General features: G+C 44.7%; 1 protein-coding gene and 1 long non-coding RNA gene across 3 annotated transcripts in view; one reads left to right on the forward strand and one right to left on the reverse strand.

The window, feature by feature from the left end:
- Nucleotides 1-15,563, reverse strand: part of LOC139704475 (uncharacterized) — a 51,212-nt gene extending 35,649 nt beyond the window's left edge. The window contains exon 1 of the long non-coding RNA XR_011706363.1: nucleotides 15,463-15,563. This is a non-coding gene — a long non-coding RNA (uncharacterized lncRNA). The remainder of the gene's footprint in view (nucleotides 1-15,462) is intronic.
- Nucleotides 15,564-15,732: 169 nt separating this feature from the next.
- Nucleotides 15,733-22,837, forward strand: Bmp4 (bone morphogenetic protein 4). 2 transcript variants are annotated; one of them, XM_027929721.2, is made up of 4 exons: nucleotides 15,733-15,793; nucleotides 19,170-19,294; nucleotides 20,419-20,745; nucleotides 21,716-22,837. In XM_027929721.2, exons 1-4 carry the CDS (start codon nucleotides 15,744-15,746, stop codon nucleotides 22,570-22,572), a joined length of 1,359 nt encoding a protein of 452 aa, XP_027785522.1. In that variant the 5' UTR covers nucleotides 15,733-15,743; the 3' UTR covers nucleotides 22,573-22,837. The 2 variants fall into 2 exon arrangements, with proteins under 2 accessions (XP_027785522.1, XP_027785518.1); XM_027929717.2 differs by lacking the exon at nucleotides 15,733-15,793 and adding an exon at nucleotides 15,813-16,003 and having other exon boundaries at nucleotides 20,366-20,745.
- The last annotated feature ends 2,061 nt before the right edge of the window (nucleotides 22,838-24,898 follow it).

A 24,898-nucleotide genomic window follows, 5' to 3' on the forward strand; every position in this document is an offset into this window, starting at 1 on the left:
AACAAATTACCTCCAAATTCGTGGCTTACAACAACAGCAATTGTTTTATTATCTCTCATATTATCTGTGGATCAAGATTTCAACAGAGTGTAGTGGAGATACTTATCTCCCCTTTGTGATATCTAGAGCCTCAGGTGGGAAGACTTGAAAGCTAAGTGAAGTGACAGCTATGTTCTGGAATCATCTGGGGGCATCTTCATTCATATGGGTGCCGACTGATGCTGGTATCAGCTGAGGCCACAGCTGGCTGTTCTTCAGGACACTGACACATGGTTTCTCCTGTAGCCTTTCTGCTTGGGTTAGTTTGGGCCTCCTCAAGGCATGGCAAGGACAACTGGGTTCTAAAAGCAAGGGATTCAAGACAATTGACAATATCACTTTCATGACCTTGCCTTGGATATCACATAACCTCAATTCTCCTGTAGTCATAAATTGACCTGGTTTGTTAAGCAGAACAAAGAGCACTCTAAAATGTTCACATTTTAATCCCTGAACCTGTAAATTTGTTAGCTGACCTGGCAAAAGGGGCTTTGCAGATGTGATTAAGTTAAGGACCCAGAGATAGGAAGATTATCCTGGATGATCCAGGTGGCTACAATATAATCCCAAACGTCCTTATAACAGGAATCCAGAAGGTTCAGAATCAGAAAAGGAGATATGATACAGAAGCAGAGGGCAGAGGGATGCTGGCCATGAGCCAAGGAATGCAAGCAGCCTTTAGAAGCTTGAAAAGGCATGGAAACAGATTCTCCCTAGAGCTTCAAGAAGGATCTGGCCCTGCCAATATCTTGATTTTATCCTACTAAGACATATTTTGGAATTCTGATCTCTCGAACTGTAAAATAATAGATATGTGTTGTTTTATGCCACAAGTTTTTGGTGATTTGTTTACAGCAGCTACAGGAAACTGATATACCCAGATTCAAGGCAGGGAACATAGACTCCCATCTTCTCAGTGATCAGTGTCAAAGTTGCATTCAAGAGCATGTGGAACAAAACAGATTATTGTAGACAGCTTTTAAAAATGCAATCTGCCACACTCAACCACTAAGTAGGTGGATAATTAGAGGTTTGTCTTTCTGGGTCTCAGTCTCATCATCAGACAAATGAGAGGGTTGAGTGTGAGGACCTCTAACATTTAAGTCCCCCAAATTCCTGATCCTATGAGTGAAAGGGAGGTCTAATATTTTCATGAGAATTCATAATAAATCATGGCCAATTTCCTAAGTTGTACCCTAATTCTTATCATCATTTATTTACTATTCTAAATGGAATGGGCATAGATACATGCATCAGAAAATAAGCATAGTGAATTCCTAAGAAGGTAAGAGTGGGGACTTAGACTTTTTGGTGTTTGCTTGCTTTTGCTTTTGCAAAATTTCAAAATATAAAAGAAAAGAAGGAAGGAAAAAAAGAAGAAAGGAAAATATTAATTCTTTGAGATAGGGACCATTTCTTGTTGATTCTTTGAATGGAATCCCAGTAACTGCCATAGAGTCTAGTATTCAGATGACCTCCAAAGAAAGTCATGTGAAAATAAAAAGACAACACAAGTTACACTGGTTATATGCATGACAGCTTTTTAGGGTGGCCCACCCCTAGGTGGATTATTGGGTATAAAGCCTTGATTCACTTTTTCTTGGGAAGCTAGTTCAGTGAGCTTTTAACTTGTCTCATTTTTCCTATCCTTGTCCTAAATACAGCAGTCAGAGTAATTCTGATAAAAGTTAATGTTATTCATGCCCCTCTCCTAAAAACCATCCAGAGGCTTCCTGTCCCACTTGTTATTGAATCCAAAGCTTTTACCTGGACCAGAACTAGGGTGAGGCTTGGGAGATTCCCGGGGTGCATAATTTAAGGAGGAACTCACTCTTAGGTGCCCACCCTGTACTTGCAGAGTTCTGAGAATGACTGCCTCCTTAAACTGTGTGCTTTGCTTGCCCCACCCTCATCCTGACACTGACCCTTATCTAAGGTGGTAATTCAAGACTATTCACCATTGAACACCTCACACCCCACATTATCTCTGATTTCATCTCTTCATATTCTCTCCTGCCTCCTTTTTACTCAAGCACACTTTCCTCTTGCTGTTCTGGCCCTCACTTCTACCTTAGATTGCTCTTTCATTTGACAGAAACATGACTTCCCTAAATGTACTAGCCATAATGAAACATCTGAGGCTGGATAACATATATAGAAAAGAAGTTCATTTAACTTACAGTTTTGAAGAATGAAAGTCTAAGGTTGGGCAAACCCTTTTTTTTTCGGTTTCTGGTGAAGACCTCCTGGCATATAGTATTGTGGTAGAGGTACATGTCAGAGGGATTACATGGTGAGATAGAAAGCCAGAGAGTAGAGAGAGCTCTTTTATAATGATTCACATGATCTTTTATAACAACTCACATTTTTTTTTTTTTTTGGAAAACCGCAAATAAAAAGTTTAATTTCAGAAACTGAATCCATCATTTATAAATACACTAAAGCACAGTCCACTCGAATTGAGAGCAAACAAAGGTACAGTATTCAACAGAAGGACAGCTTCCTAGGGGGCCATGGCAGAGGAGGGCGTCGCCTCACCCACAGCACCCAGTGGTCTGCAGGGATGTAGAACAGGAAGCTTTTTTCAGATGTTAAAGCAAACACTGACAACTGATAATTTCACTCTGATGACCTGGGATTCTAAAATACCCCAGTGATGGCTGAATCTTCCCTATTATAAAATAACAACCCACTTTCACAGAACTAACTGGGGTCCCCTGAGAACTACGTTAATCTCTTCTGAGAGCAGTGGTCCCAGTGACCTACTTACCTCACACTTAACCTACATTCTAAAGGTTCTACTACCTCCCAATATCACCACACTGAGGACCACACTTTCCACACATGAATCCTTGGGGAACATAATCAAATCATATCCAAACCATAGCACCTGATATCATGTGCTAATTCCTCACCTCATTCAGGTCTCTTCTCTGCTCAAATGTTACTTTTTCTTTGAAATATTCCCTGACTACCCTATTAAAATTCAATTGAATAGCTATCTTTCTCTTGCCCCTGAAATTTTATTCTTAGAACCTACTGCCATCTTATGTATTTGGGTTGTTTTTGTTTATTTTGTTGGGGGTCTGCTTTTCATATTAGACATTAAGACTTGGGAGGAAAAGAATTTTTATCAGGTTTTCACTTCTGTGTCCTGGCACCACGAATAGTGCTTGAGCATATGTAAGTGCTCAATAAAATTTGTTAATTGAATAAATACAATAGACAATTTGTCCCATACAACAGGGCATGGTTGCTTGTTCCCAGCTACTCAGGTGGCTGAGGCAGAAAGATCACAAGTTTAAGGCTAGCCTTCGCAAAGTAGTGAGGCCCCCATCTCAAAAAAAAAAAAAAAATTGTCCCATAAAGTCATGTGGAATAGAAAATTATAGGATTTTAGAATAAATGAGAATTTTACTAAAGGGATCAACAAAGTACATACACTCCATGACCTATCTAGATGAGCTAGGAATGGTCTTATGGATTGAACTGTGTCTCCCCCAAATTTCATTTGTTAAAATAATATCCAGAACTTCAGAATGTGACTTGATTGGAAATAGGGTCATTGTCAATATACTTAGTTAACTTGAAATAATACTAGAATAGTGTAGGCCCCTAATCTGACAGTGACCTTATATAAAAAGGGTAAATTTGGATGTAGACATATGTATAGGGAGAACACTACGTAAATTTAAATTCCAAGATCAGGGTGTCGCTTCTATAAGGCAAGTGTCTTAGCCCATTTTGCCCTGCTATAACAGGATACTACAGACTAAGTAATTCACAGGCAATGGGAAGTCCTAGTTCTGGGAACTGGAAACCTATTATAAGACCTATAATAGGTGATTGGGCCATGAGGTCTCTGCTCTCAGTATCAACATGTTGACATCTGGTGAGGGCTTTCCTTCTTGTTATATCACCCCACAGCAGAAGACAGACGGGCAAGACAAGGCGAGGGCGAGAGAGCTTGAGCCAGAGGAGGGGAAGGGAACCAAACTCACCCATCTATCAGAAACCCATTCTTGGGATGATGACATTAATCCACTCATGAGGGCAGAACTCTCATGACCTAAGCACCTCTTTAAAGTCCTACCTCTCAACACTGTTGCATTGTGGATTAAGTCTCCAACATATGGACACATTCAAACCACAGCACCAAGGAACTCCAAAGATGGTCAGCAAACCACTGAAGATTAGGAAAGAGGCTTGAACAGATTCTTCTTCACAGCTCTCAGAAAGAATCAACCTTTTATATACAGAGTTACAAAAAATTGTGCTGTGAATAGATAATTATGAATGTAATACACTCCACTATTGTCATGTATGTAATAAATAAATAATATACATAACTAAAAAAAAAAAAAAAGAAAGAGAAAGAATCAACCCTGCTGACATCTTGAACTCAAATGTCTACCTTCCAGAACTGAAAGATAATGAAATTTCTGCTCGTGAAGCCACCCAATTGTGGTATTTTGCTATGCTAGCCCTAAAAAGGCAATACAAATTGATTATATGTTTGTAAATAACTGTAGAAGGGAAGGAGGAAGGAAGAGGAAGAGGGAAAGGAGGAAAGGAAAAGAAAGAGAAAGGAGGAAGAAATAATGACAGAGATGGTAGTGGCCCCAAAAGCCTGAAATATTTACTATCTGGCCCTTTACAGGTAAAACTTGTCAATACCTAAAATTTAGAGGTCATATATCTCATGTAACTTGGGAAATGTCCAAGTTCAGACAACAGTACTATGGCTTGAATGTGTTGCCCGGAGTTCATGTGTTAGACAATTAATTTCCAATGCAGCAATATTTAGAGGTGGGACCTACAATAGGTGATTAGGCCATGAGGTCTCTGCTCTCATTAATGGATTAATGCCATTATGAAGGAAGCAAATTGGTTACTGAAGAAATGGCATCCTTATAAAAGAGGAGTTTGGCCCCTTCTCTCTCATATGCTCTGTTTTTCCATGTGATACCTTCTTCCACATTATGACACAGCAAAAAGGTCCTCACCAAATGTGGCCCTTCCATCTTGAGATTCCCAGCCTCAGATGAACTTATGTTGTTTATAAATGACCTTGTTCATGGTCTTCTGGCACAGCAGCACAGAACAGAGTAAGATATATAGTATGAACTGGTTTTAGCTATGCCCAAGACAGGCTGTCTTCAAGTCTATTAAAAAAAAAAAAAGATCATACCACACTACTTTACTTTTAATAATCATTTCATCAATTCTTCCTTGTATAAATACCAAAGTGTTATTAAAACGTTTTCATCTACTCAGCAACCTGAGTCCTATACAGAAACACAGCATACTTCATAAGTTTTTGAACAAAGCTCCTGCTATGATCCATACTTGTTTTTGCTCTTGTTATTAATTTTCTGAGATACCAGTTCTCAAGACATAATTAAAACATAATTATTAAAGATAAGAATAGATGTCTGCCTACTCTCTCTGGATCTTCCACAAACTGTGTACAGATTCGGCTATTATATATTTTACGCTAAAGAGGAACAAAAATGGAGAACTATCTGTTGAACAAATCTACCTGCCATGGTAATTACTTCAGAAATGATTTAAAAGAGAGTGGACCAGAGCCTGTAGTAGTTCTTTTAATGTGCCCCAAACTCAAGGAGCAGCAAAATAAATCTGTTTTATTTTCATTAGCCAATGACTTGGTGCTATGTGTGCACATAGCACTCATACACACACACACTGTTTTGGTTATTTAACCTTGAGTGAGATATTTAACCATGTGGACAGATAACAGTTTGGGCCTCCACTGGTTGTTGAAGATAATGGTTTCTACTACAAAGGGTCACTGGAAGAATTGCAGGAGATGAGGACAGAGGTGCTCTTTCCTTCCTAAGCCTTCTTAATTAGTTGAAGAAGCTCTATGCCACTAATAAGGAAATATGTGCATAAATTTCGGTTAAGATGCTAATACACCTGAACTGTGGAGGAAATAGAAGGGAAGTTAAAGACAAATTTTTAGCAAAAAGTCCATGAGAAGACGGAACATCTCAAGTGTGGCTGCTCTATTTTAAACTCCTGTACTTTTATAACAAACTCACAAGGAATATAATTTACTTAAATCTGAGCAAAATTTGCACTTTATGTAATATCCACTTTTTAAAGCAGGGATTTTGTTTAGAGTAGGAACCTGGTGCTTGTTAGCAGGGTGGCCTTAGGCAATTTAATCTATGTTTCTTTCCTCAAATGTTTAAAAAAAAAATGTGTGTGGGGGGGGAGGAGGGGTAATAACTATAGCATATAAGCCATAGGTTGTCTCAAGGATTAGGTGAGATAATGAAACATGAAAATGTTTAATAATTATTAGGGATTCAAAGTATGTTGACTTTCCTTACAAGTATATGGTTGAAGAAAATATGCAAATGTTCAGTTAATTATAATTATTTACATAATTGTTCATTTAATTATAACTAGCATGTGAAAACCCATCAGTATTTTTGTAAATGCCACCAGCCATATATTTTGTGATCTGTAAAGTAATTTCACATACACTTCAACATTTACTCCTTACACTAAGAGCCACAAGAGTCTTAGGTGGGTAAATGTGGGTTTAATTCACATGGGCAGAGCAGGGATTTGGGCTCCAAGTCATTATTCTGCTAGGGGCCTTTGGCCTGCTAGTGCTAGCTCTTAACAGAGTGACTTTCTGTTAACCCAGTGACAACTTAAGAACATTGTTGAGTGTGAAATCTATGTATCACTGAATCAAAGTTGTTTTGCAGGCCACTTAGAGACAGATCCCAAAAGGAATCTGGTATCATATATGGTGTGTATGAGAAAGACTTTCAGCTTTTTCTGGGTCCCAAATACCTTTGAAAATTTGATGAAGTTATGGCCCCCAATCATGTTATGCATGAATGTCAGTTTTTTAGATCCCCCTAACAGCCATCCAGTGAAGCTTTATAGGAGGTTTAAGAATCTCTAATCTAAACAGGTTAACTTTTAAATTTAAGTATAACAAAGACAGTCAACACTCACTTTTCTCCTTAAGACTCTTAGACCTTCAATCATCCAATACTGGCCAAACCATTCTATCCAATACTATAGAAATAAAATGGGATCATCCAAAGTGTTCCAGGACCCACACAGGTCATTTGGCTCAAGCTGAAGTCATGTTTACCTGTCACTTGTAGTTGACACCCTAACATGCAGGAAATGAACAAAGAGTAAAAGTCAGATTTTCAAAATGAAAATCAGAATTCTGAAGCATAGGCTACAAAATCTAATCAGTCATCCCCCCCTTATGAAAGAAGAAGAATAAAGAAGACTCCTTTATTCAGTTAAACTTTTGCTTAATTTGGGGTTGGGATAGTGGCTCAGTTGGCAAAGCGCTCGCCTAACACGTCTGAGGCCCTAGGTTCGATTCTCAGCACCACATAAAAATAAATTAATTAACTAAAGGTATTGTGTCCAACTACGGCTAAAAAATAAATATTAAAAAAAGAGAGAAACTGTTGTTTAATTGGCTCAAGGACCCCCACCCCCACCCCGCCCGCGATTGCTCTGCAAAGATCCTCTAGCCCACCAGGGCCCATCTGAAACAGCAACCCAAAGCTAGAACCTCACCACCTCCTGCTCCTTTTCTCTACATCAGGTCCCTTCACCCACACCTGGTGGGCTAGAGGATCTTTGCCAGTGTTGTTTAAACTTGAAATTACTACTGCTGCACTTGGCAAGAGCAGACACTGAGGGAAGCACACCCTTATCCTTAACTGATATGAAAAGCCTCACTCTAGCCCCTGGACAACCTGTCCTTGGAAACAGCAGTGGAGCCCATGTCTAGCTTGGGAAGCAAGCTTGCAAATACTTTCCAAATTCAATTTTCTCCAAATATAATCGAGGCTTCTGTCCCAGAATCCTTAGGACTTCAGGGGGAGAATGCCAGGGGCCAAGGATAAAATTGTACCAGGAGCCTCTCACTTCCTCCCAGAGGAGTATCAGTTCAGGACCTCCCATCTCTTTCTTTTTCTAAATTTTATTTATTTACTTATGACTGGGAGAATGGTTCAGAGTTTCTAAGTCCTGGTAGATGAAAAAGAAGGTGGGAAAGCTCTGCTGTCAGGAGCCTCTGGAGTGGCTGAATGCAAATTCCGTGCGAGTGGCTCACCAGGGTTGTTGGGTGCTTGCTGTTTATTCAAGTATGGGTCAGGTTAGCCACCTGGGGCACAAATCCTGCAAAACGAGTCTTGAGAGCGGGGCGAGCTCTTGCAGGTAGGAGGGTGCAGCCGCCAAGCTAAAAATAATGAGGGCAAGAGAAAGACTGGCACGCGGTGGAGGCTGGGGCCGCACTGTAGAGGCGAGGATGCAGTGAGAGCACCCAGGCTGAGCTGTGCGGCGTGGTCCCGCCAACCCTCTGCCTACGGTGAACAGACGCACAGGTTAATAGGGCATCGCCGCAGGGACCCGCTAGGAGTGCCCAAGGAGTGGACCGGGCAGCCTCCTGAGCCTCTGGAAACAGCCACGATCTGCCAGGCCATTGTGGCCCTTGGGCATCTAGGCCTAATCATGAAGTTTCTTTAGGAGAGGGCACATGGGGGAGGTTCAGCTATGCATCTGACCAGAGAGGGCAGGAGGATAAGGAGCTGAGAAAAAATGTGCCCACCCCCGCAGCTGGTCTGGGGAGGATAGGAAGGCTCTGGACCTGGTGAAGCTGTTGTCCGTAGCTTAGCATGCTAGCCCCCCTGCAATCAGGGAAGGCCAGGTGCAGCATGGAATGAGCTCTGGCAGGACCTACTCCATCTGCTTGCAGGAGGTGAGCTCAGGGTGCAACTTAGCTGCCTCCCAAGGGGAAGACTCTTTCCTTGGATTAAACCAGCACCTTACTTTCTCCACTCGCAGCTCATTCTCTCAACAAATCTATTTTCCTTGAAATTGAGTTTGCTGATCTGTGAACCTGGCCCTGAGGACTCAAGACCCGGAAGAGGACCAAATGTTGGCCACATGAACCTAGATTTATCTCTTTGCATCAAGCTGGGACTCAGTTTTGAAGAAGGATCAAGTCACTTCTTTGGAGTCCCATTTTCTTTATTACTATTCTCTCCCCAGACCATCTCCCAAGCCTTGAGTTTCCAGAATCTGGACATAGAGCCCATTTCTTTCTCTTAAGCTGTTATCTGTGTTTTGTTTTCATGCATTTTTATAGAAAAAAAAATTGGGGGACCCTGGCATTTCCCCTCAGACTGATGCCTATAATATTCAGTTCAAACCCCTCAGCCAGTCACAGATGCCTCTGGGAATCTTTGTTTTGGCCTAGAGGTTCCTGGCCCTCCCTAGATTTGAGAAAAGTAACAGGAATCTTTGGGCATTTGCCTTCCACCTTGGGTTTCTCTGATGCCAAGAGGCCAGGCTTTGGTTGGTATGGCCAACCCTTGAAGAGGAACCCAGAGTGGATTTCCTGAGGCCTTAGTTCTGTTTTTCAGGGGTTGTGGCCACCAGCAGATCACAGATCAGCTACTTCTAGTTTTGCCCTGCAAATCCCTTTGGCTCTAAGCATTGTCTCTTGTTGGGGGTTTCAATTGTTGGTCAAAGAAAGTATTTCAATTGTTGGTCAAAGTCATATTTTCCATAAACTTTTTATTCAAATATAACATAAATAGAAAGTGCATAAATCTCAGGTACATAACTTAATGAGTTCCCACATAGTGAGCATTAATTTCATCTGTATATAATCCTAGAGGGGCTTACAAACAACTTGTAATTATTCTTGAACAGGAAATTAGTGAAAGGGTTCCCATACTTGGACTATGAGTAAAAATACCCAACTTTACTTATATGGTAAAAAATTCTTGGATCACATATTCCTGTGAATAAAGGTTTCCATGCAAAAGAATAGAAAGCTTTTAGCATGAATTGAGGAAAGAATGTTAGTTGTTACTACCCAATTAACATATGATTGGGAAACCACAATAATCACTTGGTAGTCAGACATTGGAGTAGTACTGCACCCTGCCTCCAAGACCTATCCTCTAGTGACACTGCATTCTTGTCCAGGTCACACTGTTCATGCACACCAGGGAGACAAATAGTGAATGAGAAGGATATGTGAACTGAGAACAAAGACATTCCAAAGTTTTAACCTTTTTCACACATTCTAGAAGAATTTATTTCCAAATAGCACACCTGCTACACAGAATTAGGTGGGTACAGTTGACCATTTTTTTAGGAAAGGAAGCCTTAAATACTTAAATAGGCAAAGCTAAATATCCTTCATTGTGTGCTGCTCCCATCTTTACCTTTCTTGGAAAAGAAAGAATGTCTACATCTGTGCCCTGTCTGCCATCATACATGTTACATGTAAGCGCTAAACATGTAAGCACTCTTCTCATCCATCAGATATCACTGGGATCTCAATTAGAATTATCTGCCCATTTTTCATGTTATACTTTGAAGGAATTATTTTTTAAGGATTATATTCTAGAGAGTAGCAAGACAAAAATTCAAGACACAGGGAACTGAAACAGTATTGTATTTTCTTTTTTTTTTTCACGAGAAAATATTAAAATCCAGTATTAATAGCCTCAAGAGTGGACAACAGTCTTGAATGTTTAGAGAAGGAACAACTTGTATAACGGGGTTAAAAATTCTTCTTGGGGTTAGGAGGTGCAGCTCGGTGGTCAAATGCTTGTCTAGCACATGCAAGGCCATGGATTCAATCCCCAGGACTGCCAAAAACAAAACAAAAACTTCTTGACCAGGAATAAAGGAAGTGGTTTAGGGTTTTTTTTTGTTTTTGCTTTCATACTGAGGATTGAACCCATAGGTGCTTTACCACTGAGTTACATACCCTGCCCTTTTTGTTTTATTTTTTTATTTTGATACAAGGTCTTGCTGAGTTGCTGAGGCTGGCCTTCTGCCTGAGTCTCCTGATTTGCTTATATTACAGGCATGTGTCACGGGGCCTGGCAGGTTTAGATTTTAACAAGATGGATAGAGAAAATTCTAAAGTGAGAGGACTTAGGAATCAGAAAAATCAGAGATGGAAAATGCATTGGAGGTGTCAGTGAGTCCATCATTTCTTTGATCTCAGTAGGTATGACTTTGACAGTTATGGGTTATTTTGGCAGAGGTATAGTCATAGTAAAACTATAATGAATGTAATTCAATGAATGCTATTCATGTAAACAGCAGCCCGTATTCAATAAACACTTGAGGTGTATGCAATAAAGGTGAGACACAACCTTTTCCTTTCAAAAATTTATCATGACCTTTAAATAAAACTCAACAGCAAAGTGTTTCTTTACCTTCTACTTTGCTCATTTAATCACTACTCTTGTAAGGAATAATACTAACTAATATTTATTGACCCCCTTTGTGCTTGCCATTTGAGTATATCAATTCATTTAATGATTACAGGAATATAATGAAATAAAAAAATGATTCTCAGGTTATAAATGAAGAAACTGAGACACTGAAGGATAAGCCATTTGACTATGACTTAACTACTAGGATTACTGTCTGTAGATCCTGGGGCTTGAGAAACCTGTGAAAAACCTGTTCAGTCATCACATTTTACAAGTCATCACATTTTACAATGTGGAAACTTTGACCTAGCAGAGGTAACTAGAATCTTTTTTCAAGATCACAACCTTTTTTTCAGAGGAGGGAACAGAAAGTCTTTCCCTAAGGTGGGCTCTATGTCAAGAAGAAACAAACATGGGGTCTTGATTTTGTTCCGTCATTGGAGAACTTGGGAAAAATCTCCTGAAATTCCCTGTACTAGCACACTGCAAGGTACATCAGTGGATGCCTTGGCCTGGGAAAAGCCTTCAGGGCAGGACTTTTTAGGTGAATCCACAGGGATCCACAGGGTCTATTCCCACAGGGGATCCATCCATCTCCCTGCAGGCCCAGTTCAGGCTGTGGAGGAGGAGACAGACTGACATGGTCTGACTTTTGGTCCATCACTACAGCTCTGTGACCTTGAGCAACTTATATAGCCTATGTAAATTTCAGATTCTCATCTGTAGAAGAGGGATTTATGTGGGTTGTTGTGAGGGCTAGAGAACAGATATGTAACATATGGTATATATTAATAAAAGAAAAACTAAGGGTCCAAGCCAGTTTCAGAGATCCCTTCTGCTATGGTTTAGAATGAGGTATCTCCCAAAAGCTCATTTGTAAAACAATGCAAGAAAGTTTAGAGATGAAATGATTGGGTTATGAGAGCCCTAACCTGGTCAGTGCATTGGTCCACTGATAGGGATTAATGGGGTGGTAATGTAGACAGGTACAGTGTAATTGGAGGCAGTGAGTTATTGGGTGCATGTCTTTGGGATATATATTTTTTCCCTGGAAAGTGGAGCTGTCTCTTTCTCCCTGCTCCTTGGTGGCCATGTCCTGAGCCACTTTCTTCCACCACACTCTTCCACCATGATGTTCTGCCATCCCTGGGGCACAAAGCAATGGAATTAGCCATCTATGGACTTAGACCTCTAAAACCATGAGCACTCTAAAATTGTTCTTATCAGGTCTTTGGGTCCCAGCAGCAAAAAAGCTGACTAAAACACCTTCCAATCCACTTTTAATTGCTCTATCTTACTGCTTCTCAACAGTTAGCAATGGTGCTGGGAATTCTTCAAAGTATTCCCCTATTGCTTCAATAGAAAGTTTGAAGACTCCATGTGGTTCTTAGTTTAGGACCCAGAAGCAACTACTACTATGTCTACAGAATTAGAAAATTTTTTTTACCTCTGTAGACTTTTTTGGTGTGTTCTGGGCATAGTAAGACTATAAGGGCCATATTTAACAGTTTATAAAGTATTAAGCAAGCAACTTCCTTGCTTATTCAATAATGTCTTGGTATCTATTTTTAATGGTATGTATCAGTCTTGAAACTAAGTGAAATCACTTTTAAAACAGTAGTTCTCAAACTTCTGTGTGCTCAGAATCATGAGGGAACCTTATGAAATGCAGATTTCTAGATCCAGATCTGGGTCAGGGGCAGGAAATCTGCATTTTATTAGCACTCCCACCTGTATTGTGAAACTTATAACCCTCAGAACATACCTTGAGAAAGTCTGTCCCAAGAGCTTGTTGACCAGCTACTCTTTCTTGATGCTCTCTAGGAAAAAACCTAACAAACAAATTCCTTTCATTGAGCAGGAGGAGCACAGGAGCCATAGTTGCTCCTGAATTATATGGGCTTCTTCTCTTAATTTATATGCTTTAAAGTAGAGCTTTATTTGGTCTATCTATATCATGTTTTGTAAAACAATCAAGATTCAAGAGGAGGTTGAGAGGGGGAAAAGAACTAGATGGATTTCCCTCACCACCTCTGATCATTGGTCTGTGTTTGATAGGCTCTTTAACCAACAAGTTATTTGTTCTTGGGGGGGGGGGGAAGAGTGGGTTAAAAGCAGTGGACAATAGGTGGTTTGCACTCATCTAAAATGTGGGGAAGGAAATAAAGCTGTCCCAAGAGAACTACAGCCTTGTTCTCCCATCACATACCTAAAGATCCATATCAGTATCTAAACAAGGTATGTTAGGTGGCTTAATTGGGAACTCCCAGACTGTGGGTTTCACAGACTCATGGGTGGGCGATTGCCACTTTATTGTCTGGGCTTCAGCAAAATGAGATAATAGCTGTCATCCAAAAACATTTGGGATTAGAAAAACAAACAACATAGGGCTTTAGAATAAAATAACATTGTCCTGCTTTTAAGTATATCATATCATTGTTGTTTCTGAATTTAAATATTAAAGGACACATTTTATTAATAATTAAAATAATAGTGATTGATGTAGGGGGCTCAGTGAACATTTAATGTCTTTACAGTGTGCTAAAGGAGCATACTGCCCTGATGCCGCAGGAGAGACATTAGTAACTATTTAATGGACTTTTAATTTTGTGTTGTTAGTTTTAATAATTAATTGTAATTTTGACTGTGTTGGAAGCTGCAGGTATATTTTCAGTCATCTTTCCAGGCTGGTGTTACGGCCCTGCCCTGTTTAATCAGAGGTTCTTAGAGGAGCGAGATTCAGGAGTGGTTTAAAATGAAAAGGTGGACGTTCATTAAAACTACAATAAAATAATCAAATCATTTTCAGATTTAAGGGGAGCATGGAGAATATCTGTCCTAATCTTTTCACAAGAATGAAAAAACTTGGCCAAAGGCATATGTTGTTCAGACAAAAGATCTCACCAAGCCTGGAAGAGAGGGCAGGATGCTTTGGTCCTGCTCTATAGTTGTTTCTCTGCTCTCCATGCACATTTCTCACCTTTTGTGACCTATGCTCCCAGATTACAGGAAATAGTTTCTATTTTCTAAATATCGAAGGTGTGTGAATGTAAAGTTTTATAGATGAGCTACCCTAGGCCATTATCTGTTTAAGAGCTCAATGCTTTGCTGAGACAGGGAAGTATAAAGTCTATCCAGGGAAAGAAATCCAGGACAGGAAATGGTCAGTCCTCCCTGGCTACCTGGAGCTCAGGGCTGTGAGCCTCAACTCTGCCCTGAAGCATTACCTCAAGACTGCAGAGCAGAGGCTGTGATTTACTTCAGGGCTTTGGGCAAGTCCCTTTAACCTTGCTGTCCTTCCCCTTCCTTGTTTGTAAAACAGAGATGGGGCTGATAGCTCCCTCACAGCTCCATCAGAGGCAGTGTGTGAAATTAGTTCCTGTTTGGGAAGGTTTAAAAGCCACATTCCACCTCCCTGCTAATATGATTACTAGCATGGGGGGGGGGGTGCACAAAAGGGCCAATTCGGCATCCCCCTTCTTCTTATAAAAACAGACCAAAGGGTATCTTTTCTTGTCTCCTTGTGGCCTAAAAGGTGGTAGCTTCTGTGGTTGTTACCCTCTTGGAAGGTCAGATTGCTGAGATGAGGTGTTCTTAGTTACACCACAAATAAACAATCAACAACAACAAAAATAACTGCTGTGGCAGCGCTTAAGAGGGCTTCTGAACTATAAACACACTTTTCTAACTGTAAAAATATGGCCCCAATCTGTCTGCAAAGGCACTTCTGTCCTCTCAAAGGTAAGGTCCCGGCAAAGGAGAGAAAGCAGCCCTTTTAATGGGATCCTGTTTCTAAGGGTCATCACTAAGGCTTTCCACACGTAACACTTAAAAAAAAAATTGGATGGAAAGTCACCTTTTAAGAACTGAAGAAGTATCTTTCAGGCACGCAGCTCTGTGCACAGCCTGTTTCTCAACGTTTGGAACTTCTTTAACAGTTTATGGAAGGCCACCCTTTAAACCAATCCAACAGCTCCTTTCTCCATAACCTGATTTTAGAGGTGTTTCATTATCTCTAATTACTCAGGGTAAATGGTGATTACTCAGTGTTTTAATCATCAGTTTGGGCAGCAGTTACTCTAAACTCAGGGAAGCCCAGACTCCCATGGGTATTTTTGGAAGGTACCGCGACTAGTCGGTGCATGCTTTCTAGTACCTCTGCACGTGGTCCCCAGGTGAGCCCCGGCTGCTTCCCGGAGCTGGAGAGAGCGGTGTCCCAGCCTTGGCCGCATCTGAGGGCTGGGGCGCGCTGCGCGGGCTTCCGGGACTCGGGCCTGCGAGGCGAGGCCCGGCAGCTGGTTGGGAGGATGTGGGCGGGGCTCCTATCCTCAGAAAGGGAGGCGAGCCAGGGAGGAGGGAAGAAGGGAGGGGCTCCTGGGGAAGAGGAGGAGGAAGGAAAGAAAGAAAGAGAGGGAGGGAAAGAGAAGGAAGGAGTAGATGCGGGAAGGCAGAAGAGGAAGGTGGGAGGGAAGGATCGCGGAAGCTAGGTGAGTTGAGTATCCCAGACCAGGGACAGGAGCCTAAGACGCCGCTGCTGACCGGCCTAAGTATCTGGCCTCTTGTCCCTGATGGGATTCCCGTCCGAGCTGTCTCGAGCCTGCAGCTCCCCAGTCCCCGGCCCTCGCCCAGGTTTACTTCAGCCCTTCAGAGGTCCCCAGGAGCTGCTGCTGGCGAGCCCGCTACTGCAGGGACCTATGGTGAGCAAGGCTATCTGGCTAGGGGCGCTAGTCAGAGGGGTCCGGGGCGCATCCTTAGGGGAGAAGCTGGGAACTGAGACCTTAACTAAGGCAAAAGGTGGCCTATTTTTGCTCTCCAACGGTGGTGCTGGAGTGGGGATGCTGGAGCTGAAAGACACCTTCTTATCTGCTACTGCCTTTACCCAGGCACCTTCTTCTCCGTCAGGTGGCCCCGGGCAATTTCCACTTTTTTTTTTTGGAGGTGCAAGGCAGGAGAGGCGGAAAGTAAGAGAAATTCTTGGTAGGAGGTCGTTGGGAAAGACTGTGGGGTCTTGAGCTGAACTCTTTGCCCGTGGGCTGGCGGTTGCAATTCCAGGACGTTTAGGGCCAAGAGAGGTAGGAGAGAGCTGGCTGTTAATTTCAGAGACCCTGAGGAGGCTGAGGAACCGCAGCATGGGGGAGAGAACACCTGGCAGAAGCTAGTTCCGTGATAGGAAGTGCAGTCCTGTGGTCCTCTGGAGCGAGCGCGCCGCTGGAGGGGCTGCCTCAAGGGGACTGTCACCCATTCTTGCTCCCAGCTGGCAGGCGCTCGGTGTGCTTTGTGAATTGCAACTGCGGGATGCGCCTTTTCCAGGAGCTATTTTCTTAGACTTGCGGTACTTTTAGGAGCCTTCCCTCTCTCATTTCATGGTTTAAGGTTCGCAGGAACGATGGCCAAAATGCCAAGAGCTCCCGGGACTCTTCTTCCTTGCATTTAGTGTCTTATGGGGAGTCTCTGATGGGACGCACGGCGGACGCGAAGCTTTTTCAGGCCCTCCCTGCCCCGAACTCATGGGAAAATGCCCTGGAATTGCCAGGTCCCAGCAGACCCCGTTCCCGCAGGAGTTGGACCTGGAGCCTCAGGCGCGTCCTTGAGCACCGCTTGGGTTGTTGGTTTGCGAATATCGTAATTTATGAGCTGCAGGTTTCGAGATCTTAAAACCCCTAAAGGCACACAGTTGGTCAAGTGAGCCTACCTCTAAACAAATTTAGGCAATGGGAGAAGATTCATGTAGTGAAGTGAAGGACAATCGCCACAAATTGCATTCCCGCCCCGAAGAAGTAGTTCTGGAGATGAAAGTTCTTTTTGGCGTTTATCTTTTTCATTAAAAATTTTGAGAAGAAAGAGGATTAGAGAAGAATCCTAGTGAATCCAAAATTGAAACGCGTCTTCCCCCAGACGCGCGGTTTGAGCGCAGAGAGCGCTCTGCCGCCACCCTGGGAGACTCCTAAGGGACCAAGGATTATACCGGGATCTCAAATACCTCCCCTTGTACTGTACCGCATCCCGCGGGCAGCGGCCGCTCTCTCTATATATTTCCCACTTCTGGAGGTCCCACCATCACGGGGCATTATTATTATTTAACTCCTGACTTCTCAAAAATAATCTTTGCTTTCTCAAGCCCTTTCCCAGTTCTCCCCAGCTGTGGCGCGGGCTTGAGAAAGGCGAAAGCTGCTCAAAAAGCTGAGCGGCTCTTGCTGGGCATAGATGGCCAAGCAGGGACGCCCTCGGCCTCCGCACTCCGTTCCTCAGTGTAGGGTGGCGCCGGGTAGCAGTGGCCTGGAGGAAGAACAGAGCTGCTCTATCGTTTATGCCTCTTCCTCAAAGGCTTTCCCCCAAATAACATTGAGTTTCTTGGAGAGAGGGTGGCGGCCACACGGAGTCCCCGAGTTCCGAAGCGACTCGGGACAGAAACTGGGAATAGCCCCAGAAAAAGGAGACTGGGTGAAGCAGGCTTTGGGGTGCAAGTAGAGGGACTCGGGCCCCGGGGGGTGACCCGGCGCACGCACTATGGCTAAACGCAGAGTTACGCCAGCTCAGGTTTTCCAATAGTCCCTTGCGCTAAGCGAGCCACGCGTGCGGCATCTTTGGTTAGAGTCAGGTCACCCAGTAATTGTTTGAGTTGTGGGTTGGTAAAATTCTTTAAGGAATATTTGCTGCGACTCTGCAGCTGGTGCAAAGAAGGAAGGGGGTGGGGGAAGGAAGTAGAGGGCGGTGGAGTATGGTGGTTTTAAAAATAAGCCAAGCCTGGGAGAGAGACGCAAACGCAGAGGTCGAGTGCAGGCCGAAAGCTGTTCACGGTTTTCTCCACTCCTGGAAATGTGGTGGGATTTCTTTTCTGTGCCGAGTCGGGAGTTGTAAAAACAAAAACAAACTTGGCGATATTAAGATCTGAAAAATGTGATGCGCCCTTTGGCGACGCCTCTTTCTTAATTTGCCTGGAGCCACGACCCCAGGCACCCGCCCCTCTGCCTTGAATGGCCTCGCTGCCGGGTTTCAAGGGGATCTGCTTTGGTGTGTGTGTATGTGTGTGTACACGCGCGCGAGGGGGCGGGGGTCGAATGCCGCGGCCCACCCGTTGCGGGGCTTCTCGGCAAAGTAATGGAACGGGAGAAATTACTCTAGCAGCCGCTCCCTCTAACTTTCCCACACCGATCACACCCTGATACTCTCCTCCTTCCGGCCGGTGAGCGACAGGGTCAGCAACTTTTGGCTCGGAGCTAAATCGGCTACCCAGATCGTCTGAGCACTCGCAGGCATTCTCCAGGGGTTGGCTGCCTGTCGCTGGGAGCTTACTTGGCCTCTCAAAGACTGAGGAGGAGGTGGCGGTGTGTGTGTGTGTGTGTGTGTGTGTGTGTGTGTAGGGTCCCTCAGCGCTTTTCCTCTTTAAGTGCCTCTCAGTGGTGAGGCTGTGGGCAGCTAAGACTCGGCTGCCCCCGCTCCGGGCCTCACGAGAACGGTGTTCACACTCCAAATCGCAGTCCCTACAGTGCGCCCCAGATCCTCGGGCTTCAGGCCGCTAGTGATAGGGTCTGGCCAGACGCGCCGCGCACCGCAGGTAGAGGCGAGCACCAGGTCCACTGCACTCGCGGCCCGAAGAGCGCGCCAGCGGCCGGACACCGGGCTGACGTTCTCCTCTGAGCGCTGCCGGGAGCTCCTCCCAGACCGCTGCGGCTCCGCGGGCTGGCGCGGAGGTTGGCTTTGCCTGGAGAGGCGGGACCTAGCGGGGGCGGGAGGGTGGAGAAGAGGAGGGCGGGCTCTTGAGTAAATGGGGCGGGGCCTCTTAGTCACGTGACTCGGAGGGGCTGGAAGAAAAACAGAGCCTGTCTGCGCCGGAGTCTCATTATATTCAAATATTCATTTTAGGAGCCATTCCGTAGTGCCATTCCGAGCAACGCACTGCCGCAGCTTCTCTGAGCCTTTCCAGCAAGTTTGTTCAAGATTGGCTGTCAAGAATCATGGACTGTTATTATATGCCTTGTTTTCTGTCAGTGAGTAGACACCTCTTCCTTCCCTCTTCTCGGGAACTCACTTTGCCCTCCCCATCCCTGATCGCCGTCTGTCCCTCACGTCGGACCTGCCTTTCAGCGTCCACACTCCGCTCTCTGGCAGTGCTGTCGCTCTCTTGGCCCTGCAGCCCGGGCGCTCGAAGCGTACCGGTTCCTTTTAAAGTGCTTCTTGCTCCCACTCGCCCTCTCAGATCCGGTGCGTTGCAATAAAGGGGGGCGCGAGGGGACTAAAGAGATGAAAGGTCCGCAGCCCTGGGTTGTGCCTTGCGGACTAAACACTCCCTTCTGCCTCACTTGCCTTAGGAGCGCTCAATGCCGGGTGACGCGTTCCTAGGCTCTTGTCAAAACTCAGAGTCCGCTCCGGAATCATCCCCCACCCCTTCCCGGGGAGTGAGTGAGCAGACACGATCAGATGTTTTTTGCTGAGCATTTCCAGCTCATCGGCCACAATAAAATAAACCATCATGCCATCCGGGCAGCTCCCAAACTCTTTCTCGGTCACTGGACCGTGCCTCCCAGTCTTTGCCTTGTCCCGGCTTCTCTGCTACCCCTCCCAACGGCTCCCAAACAGCTGGAAGTTGTGGAAGTTGGGCTCAGAGGGAGGAGGAAGAAAGACGGGGGCGGGGGTGAAGGAAGAGGGGGAGATGCTGAAGGTCTGAAGTGGAGAGCTATGGCAATTTAATTTTCCCTCCCCCCACCCTTTTTTACCCCCTCAATGTTAAGTGTTTATCCTTGAAGAAGCCACGCTGAGATCATGGCTCAGATAGCAGTTGGGACAAAAAAAGATTAACAGGATGGAGGCTATCTGATTTGGGGTTATTTGACTGTAAACAAGTTAGACCAAGTAATTACAGGGCAATTCTTACTTTCAGGCCTTGCATGGCTGCAGCTGCTGGTGGTGGTGGGGTGTGAGGGAGAAAGCACAAACTTGACCTGATTTGCATCCTGACCCTCCTTTACTAGTCCTATATACATATGCGGAGACATCTCTATTTCTCTCTATTTATCGGTGTTTATTTATTCTTTAACCTTCCACCCCCTCCCCCTCCCCAGAGACACCATGATTCCTGGTAACCGAATGCTGATGGTCGTTTTATTATGCCAAGTCCTGCTAGGAGGCGCGAGCCATGCTAGTTTGATACCTGAGACGGGGAAGAAAAAAGTCGCCGAGATTCAGGGCCACGCGGGAGGACGCCGCTCAGGGCAGAGCCATGAGCTCCTGCGGGACTTCGAGGCGACACTTCTGCAGATGTTCGGGCTGCGCCGCCGCCCGCAGCCAAGCAAGAGCGCAGTCATCCCGGATTACATGCGGGATCTTTATCGGCTCCAGTCTGGGGAGGAGGAGGAGGAAGAGCAGATCCACGGCATGGGTTTGGAGTACCCGGAGCGCCCCGCCAGTCGTGCCAACACCGTGAGGAGCTTCCACCACGAAGGTCAGTCCCTGCCCCCAGTCCGGGTGGGGGGTGGGGGAGGGCTAGTAGGGCAGGCTGGAGGAGCCTTGGAAACCCTGGGGAAGAAGAGTTCAGGTTACATCAAAGCCCCAATCCAGGAGGCTGAGGAACAGAGCCCCTTACCTCCAAGAATTTCCAGAGCTGCCGCTGGACTTATTTTCTGGAGACAGAGGGGGAGGGGTGGGGAGAAGGGGAATGACACCGCTCAGACTAGGGCTAGCCCCAGCGGTGTGTTTTTGCTATATCAAAGCCTTTTCTGCCGAGTTTTCTGCCCGTTTTTTTTTTTTTCAAAGCACCTACTGAATTTAATATTACAGCTGTGTGTTTGTCAGGTTTATTCAATAGGGGCCTTGTAATCTGATCTGAATGTTTCCTAGCGGATGTTTCTTTTCCAAAGTAAATCTGAGTTATTAATCCACCAGCATCATTACTGTGTTGGAATTTATTTTCCCCTCTGTAACATGATCAACAAGGCATGCTCTGTGTTTCCAAGATCGCTGGGGAAATGTTTAGTAACATACTCGAAAGTGGAAGAGGGAGAGGGTGACTGTGAGCATGTTTCCTCCCTGCCTCTGCTGTTGGCCCCTCTTTCTTTACAGCCACTTGTAAAGAAAACTGTGTGCAAAAAGCCAAAAGAGGGTCTTCAAAGGGGAGTCTAAGGGTGGTGAAGTAAGAAATTGACACATGGAAATTATTAGACGTATGAAGGAGGTTGGGAGATACTTTCTGTCTTTGGTGTTTGACAAATGCTATCTAAGTTTTGATGGTTTGCTAACTGCCCTACTTCTCGCCTCCTTCAAATTGAAAGGTACACTTATTTCCCTTTAATAGTCTTCTACAATATAAGCAGAATTCACCACTCATCGCCCAACACAGCTATTTCTTGACTTTTCCATCTCTCAAAAAAGTTCATAAGCTTTTTCTTTTCCCTTTCTTTCCCAACTGTGCCTAGAACATCTGGAGAACATCCCCGGGACCAGTGAAAACTCTGCTTTTCGTTTCCTATTTAACCTCAGCAGCATCCCAGAGAATGAGGTGGTCTCCTCTGCAGAGCTTAGGCTCTTTCGTGAGCAGGTGGACCAGGGCCCTGATTGGGAGCAGGGATTCCACCGAATAAACATTTATGAGGTTATGAAGTCCCCGGCAGAAGTGGTGCCTGGGCATCTCATCACACGACTACTGGACACGAGACTGGTCCACCACAATGTGACACGTTGGGAAACTTTTGATGTGAGCCCTGCAGTCCTTCGCTGGACTCGGGAGAAGCAGCCAAACTATGGGCTGGCCATTGAGGTGACTCACCTCCATCATACACGGACCCACCAGGGCCAGCATGTCAGGATTAGCCGATCGTTACCTCAAGGGAGTAGGGATTGGGCCCAGCTCCGGCCCCTCCTGGTCACTTTTGGCCATGATGGCCGGGGCCATGCCTTGACCCGACGCCGGAGGGCCAAGCGTAGCCCTAAGCATCACCCACAGCGGTCCAGGAAGAAGAATAAGAACTGCCGTCGCCACTCACTTTATGTGGACTTCAGCGATGTGGGCTGGAATGATTGGATTGTGGCCCCACCAGGCTACCAGGCCTTCTACTGCCACGGGGACTGCCCCTTTCCACTGGCGGACCACCTCAACTCAACCAACCACGCCATTGTGCAGACCCTGGTCAACTCTGTCAATTCCAGTATCCCCAAGGCCTGTTGTGTTCCCACTGAACTGAGTGCCATCTCCATGCTATATCTGGATGAGTATGACAAGGTGGTGCTGAAAAATTATCAGGAGATGGTGGTAGAGGGATGTGGGTGCCGCTGAGATCAGGTAGTCCTTGAGGATAGACAGACACACACATTCACACAAACACACACGATCCCATCCACTCATTCACATACCACACAGACTGCTTCCTTATAGCTGGACTTTTATCTTAAAAAAAAAAAAAAAGAAAGAAAAAACCTAAACATTCACCTTGACCTTATTTATGACTTTACGTGCAAATGTTTTGACCATATTGATCATATATTTTGACAAAATATATTTATAACTACATATTAAAAGAAAAATAAAATGAGTCATTATTTTAAAGGTAAACTATGGCCTTTTTCTCTTTTTTTCTGCCCCAGACCTTTTGAATGAGATTGGTTTTTGTTGAGGTGGGGTTGGGATCATGATGGAAATCAGAAAGTGGTAACTGGAGGTGGTTAAATTATAAGAACAGGAAGTAAACTGATGGCAGAGAGAGATGGTAATTGCCAGGATGAATTGTTTTCCATTTCTATTTAATGTTAACAAGGACGCAGCATCCTCTCCCATCTGGATGACACATGCCTTGGGGAACAGTGGGATGAAAGGAATAGGTCAGATTAAAGACTCAGTTTTGGGCTTCTTGAACATCTTCTGTTTTTGGTCACCTGTTAGAGGTGTGTCACATCTGACTGTGATGGAGAAGTCTCAACCAGGAAATCAATTCCCACTTCTGCTTTTATGATACTCCAGATGTCTCCAGTTATGACGGGCACCAGTGTTGTATTTTTCAAACCAAAACTAATTTATACACTTACATATTAACATGTGTGCCTCCCCATCCCCCAACAGGAATATTTTTTTGTTGTCTTTTTGTTTTTGTCTTTCCTTTTGTTTTGGAGAGGGGATTTTACCCAATGAAAGAAAGAAAGCCCTCTACCTTCAACAAGTTTGGTGACCACTGTTATATATCATATGGTAGGATTCGCCAGAGTTTCTGGACTTTTTTCCTTGCTCCTTAGCTCCATGTGAAGGCTTTTATTTAGTTCAAGATCCCAACAGATTGAGCTGATATGGGAGAGAGTTGGTAATGGAGTCAGGTACTGAAGGGTCCGAATTATCAGGTAGGCCCTGTGAAAGTGTTCTGCTATTACATGGACTCTGGCGTCAAATGCCAGTCCTCCTTTTCTCTGTGCTGCCTCCCCCACACACCCTTCTCTGGAGCTGGGCAGAATGTGATACACCTGGTAGATTTGATGTTTGAGCCAGGGTTTCCTCAAGGAGAAAGTTTAATTTTTGGCCACAGTAAAAAAGGATGATGCTAATGTGCTGAGGGGGTGGGGGACTCCTTCAGTCAAGGATAGTGAAATGGTTTTCTGGAAGTATAGGGGTATAGGAGTTAAAAGAACCAGAAAAGTATTTGGTATTTTTTTCTTAAAACCAATAATGAAATGAAGCCTGCTCAGACTCATTTCTTATGTGAGCATTTTCTCTGCATAGGCATAGGGTTAGGGTTAGTGGGAAGAAGCGGTCAGTGTCTTTGTATAGTCCTTTGGGAAAGGACTGGTAGGAGTGCACTTCTCCATGAGGAAGATGTGATGGGCTTGGCAGTGGGAGGGCAGCTGTTGCTGGTGGTGTATGTGCACCCAAAGAGAAACTATGAGGCAAGTACCTGGCATTTGTATATTTGTGTGTGTTGTGTGAGCAACGCCCCCCCCCCCCTGCATTCTTGTACACACAGTCTTGCATATGCTCTTGGGGGTGGGGTGGGTGAAGCAGGATTCATTTTTGTTTTTAATTACTGAAGTCCTACAATCCTCCAAAAGGAGCAGCTTAGTGGAAACCAATAAAAATAGAAGTGGGGTGGTTGCCAAAGCTCCAGCTCCCCGGAGAGCGCAGGTGGAGAGAGGAGATCAGAGCCCCAGGCAAAGGCAGCAAGACTCCACAGTTCCTCCAAAACTCCCCGCAAAGAGGGTTCCTCCCCCCTCCTTCAGCCCCCCAGGTCGCTGCCCCTTTGATTAATAGTATAGAGTTTGAATAAATCATTTAGGGGAAGCCCATTACAGGTTCCCTCAGGCGGCCTCGTTTTCTTTTGCCCGATTTCCAGCAATTTTCTGAAATGTCCTGTCATTGAAAAGGAACCCTAGATCTCCAGCCCTTGAACCAATGATGCTGGGGTGAGTCCCGAGCCTGGTGATTGTCCAGCTCAGGTCACTTTCTAGCAACCACTACCGGCAACGCTCCTCCCCCTCCCCGCTGGCCTCTCATTCCTACTGGCTTATTTTCAGGAATGGATAATGTTGTTTATTTGTTCAGCCAAATATTTGGTCTGGGAATTTACCGTGAAATTCTGTGAATTGCATATACCTAGTTAACAAAATAGTCCTAATGCCACAAA

The sequence above is a fragment of the Marmota flaviventris genome, chromosome 2 (assembly GCF_047511675.1).
Source record: "Marmota flaviventris isolate mMarFla1 chromosome 2, mMarFla1.hap1, whole genome shotgun sequence".
NCBI lineage: Eukaryota > Metazoa > Chordata > Mammalia > Rodentia > Sciuridae > Marmota > Marmota flaviventris.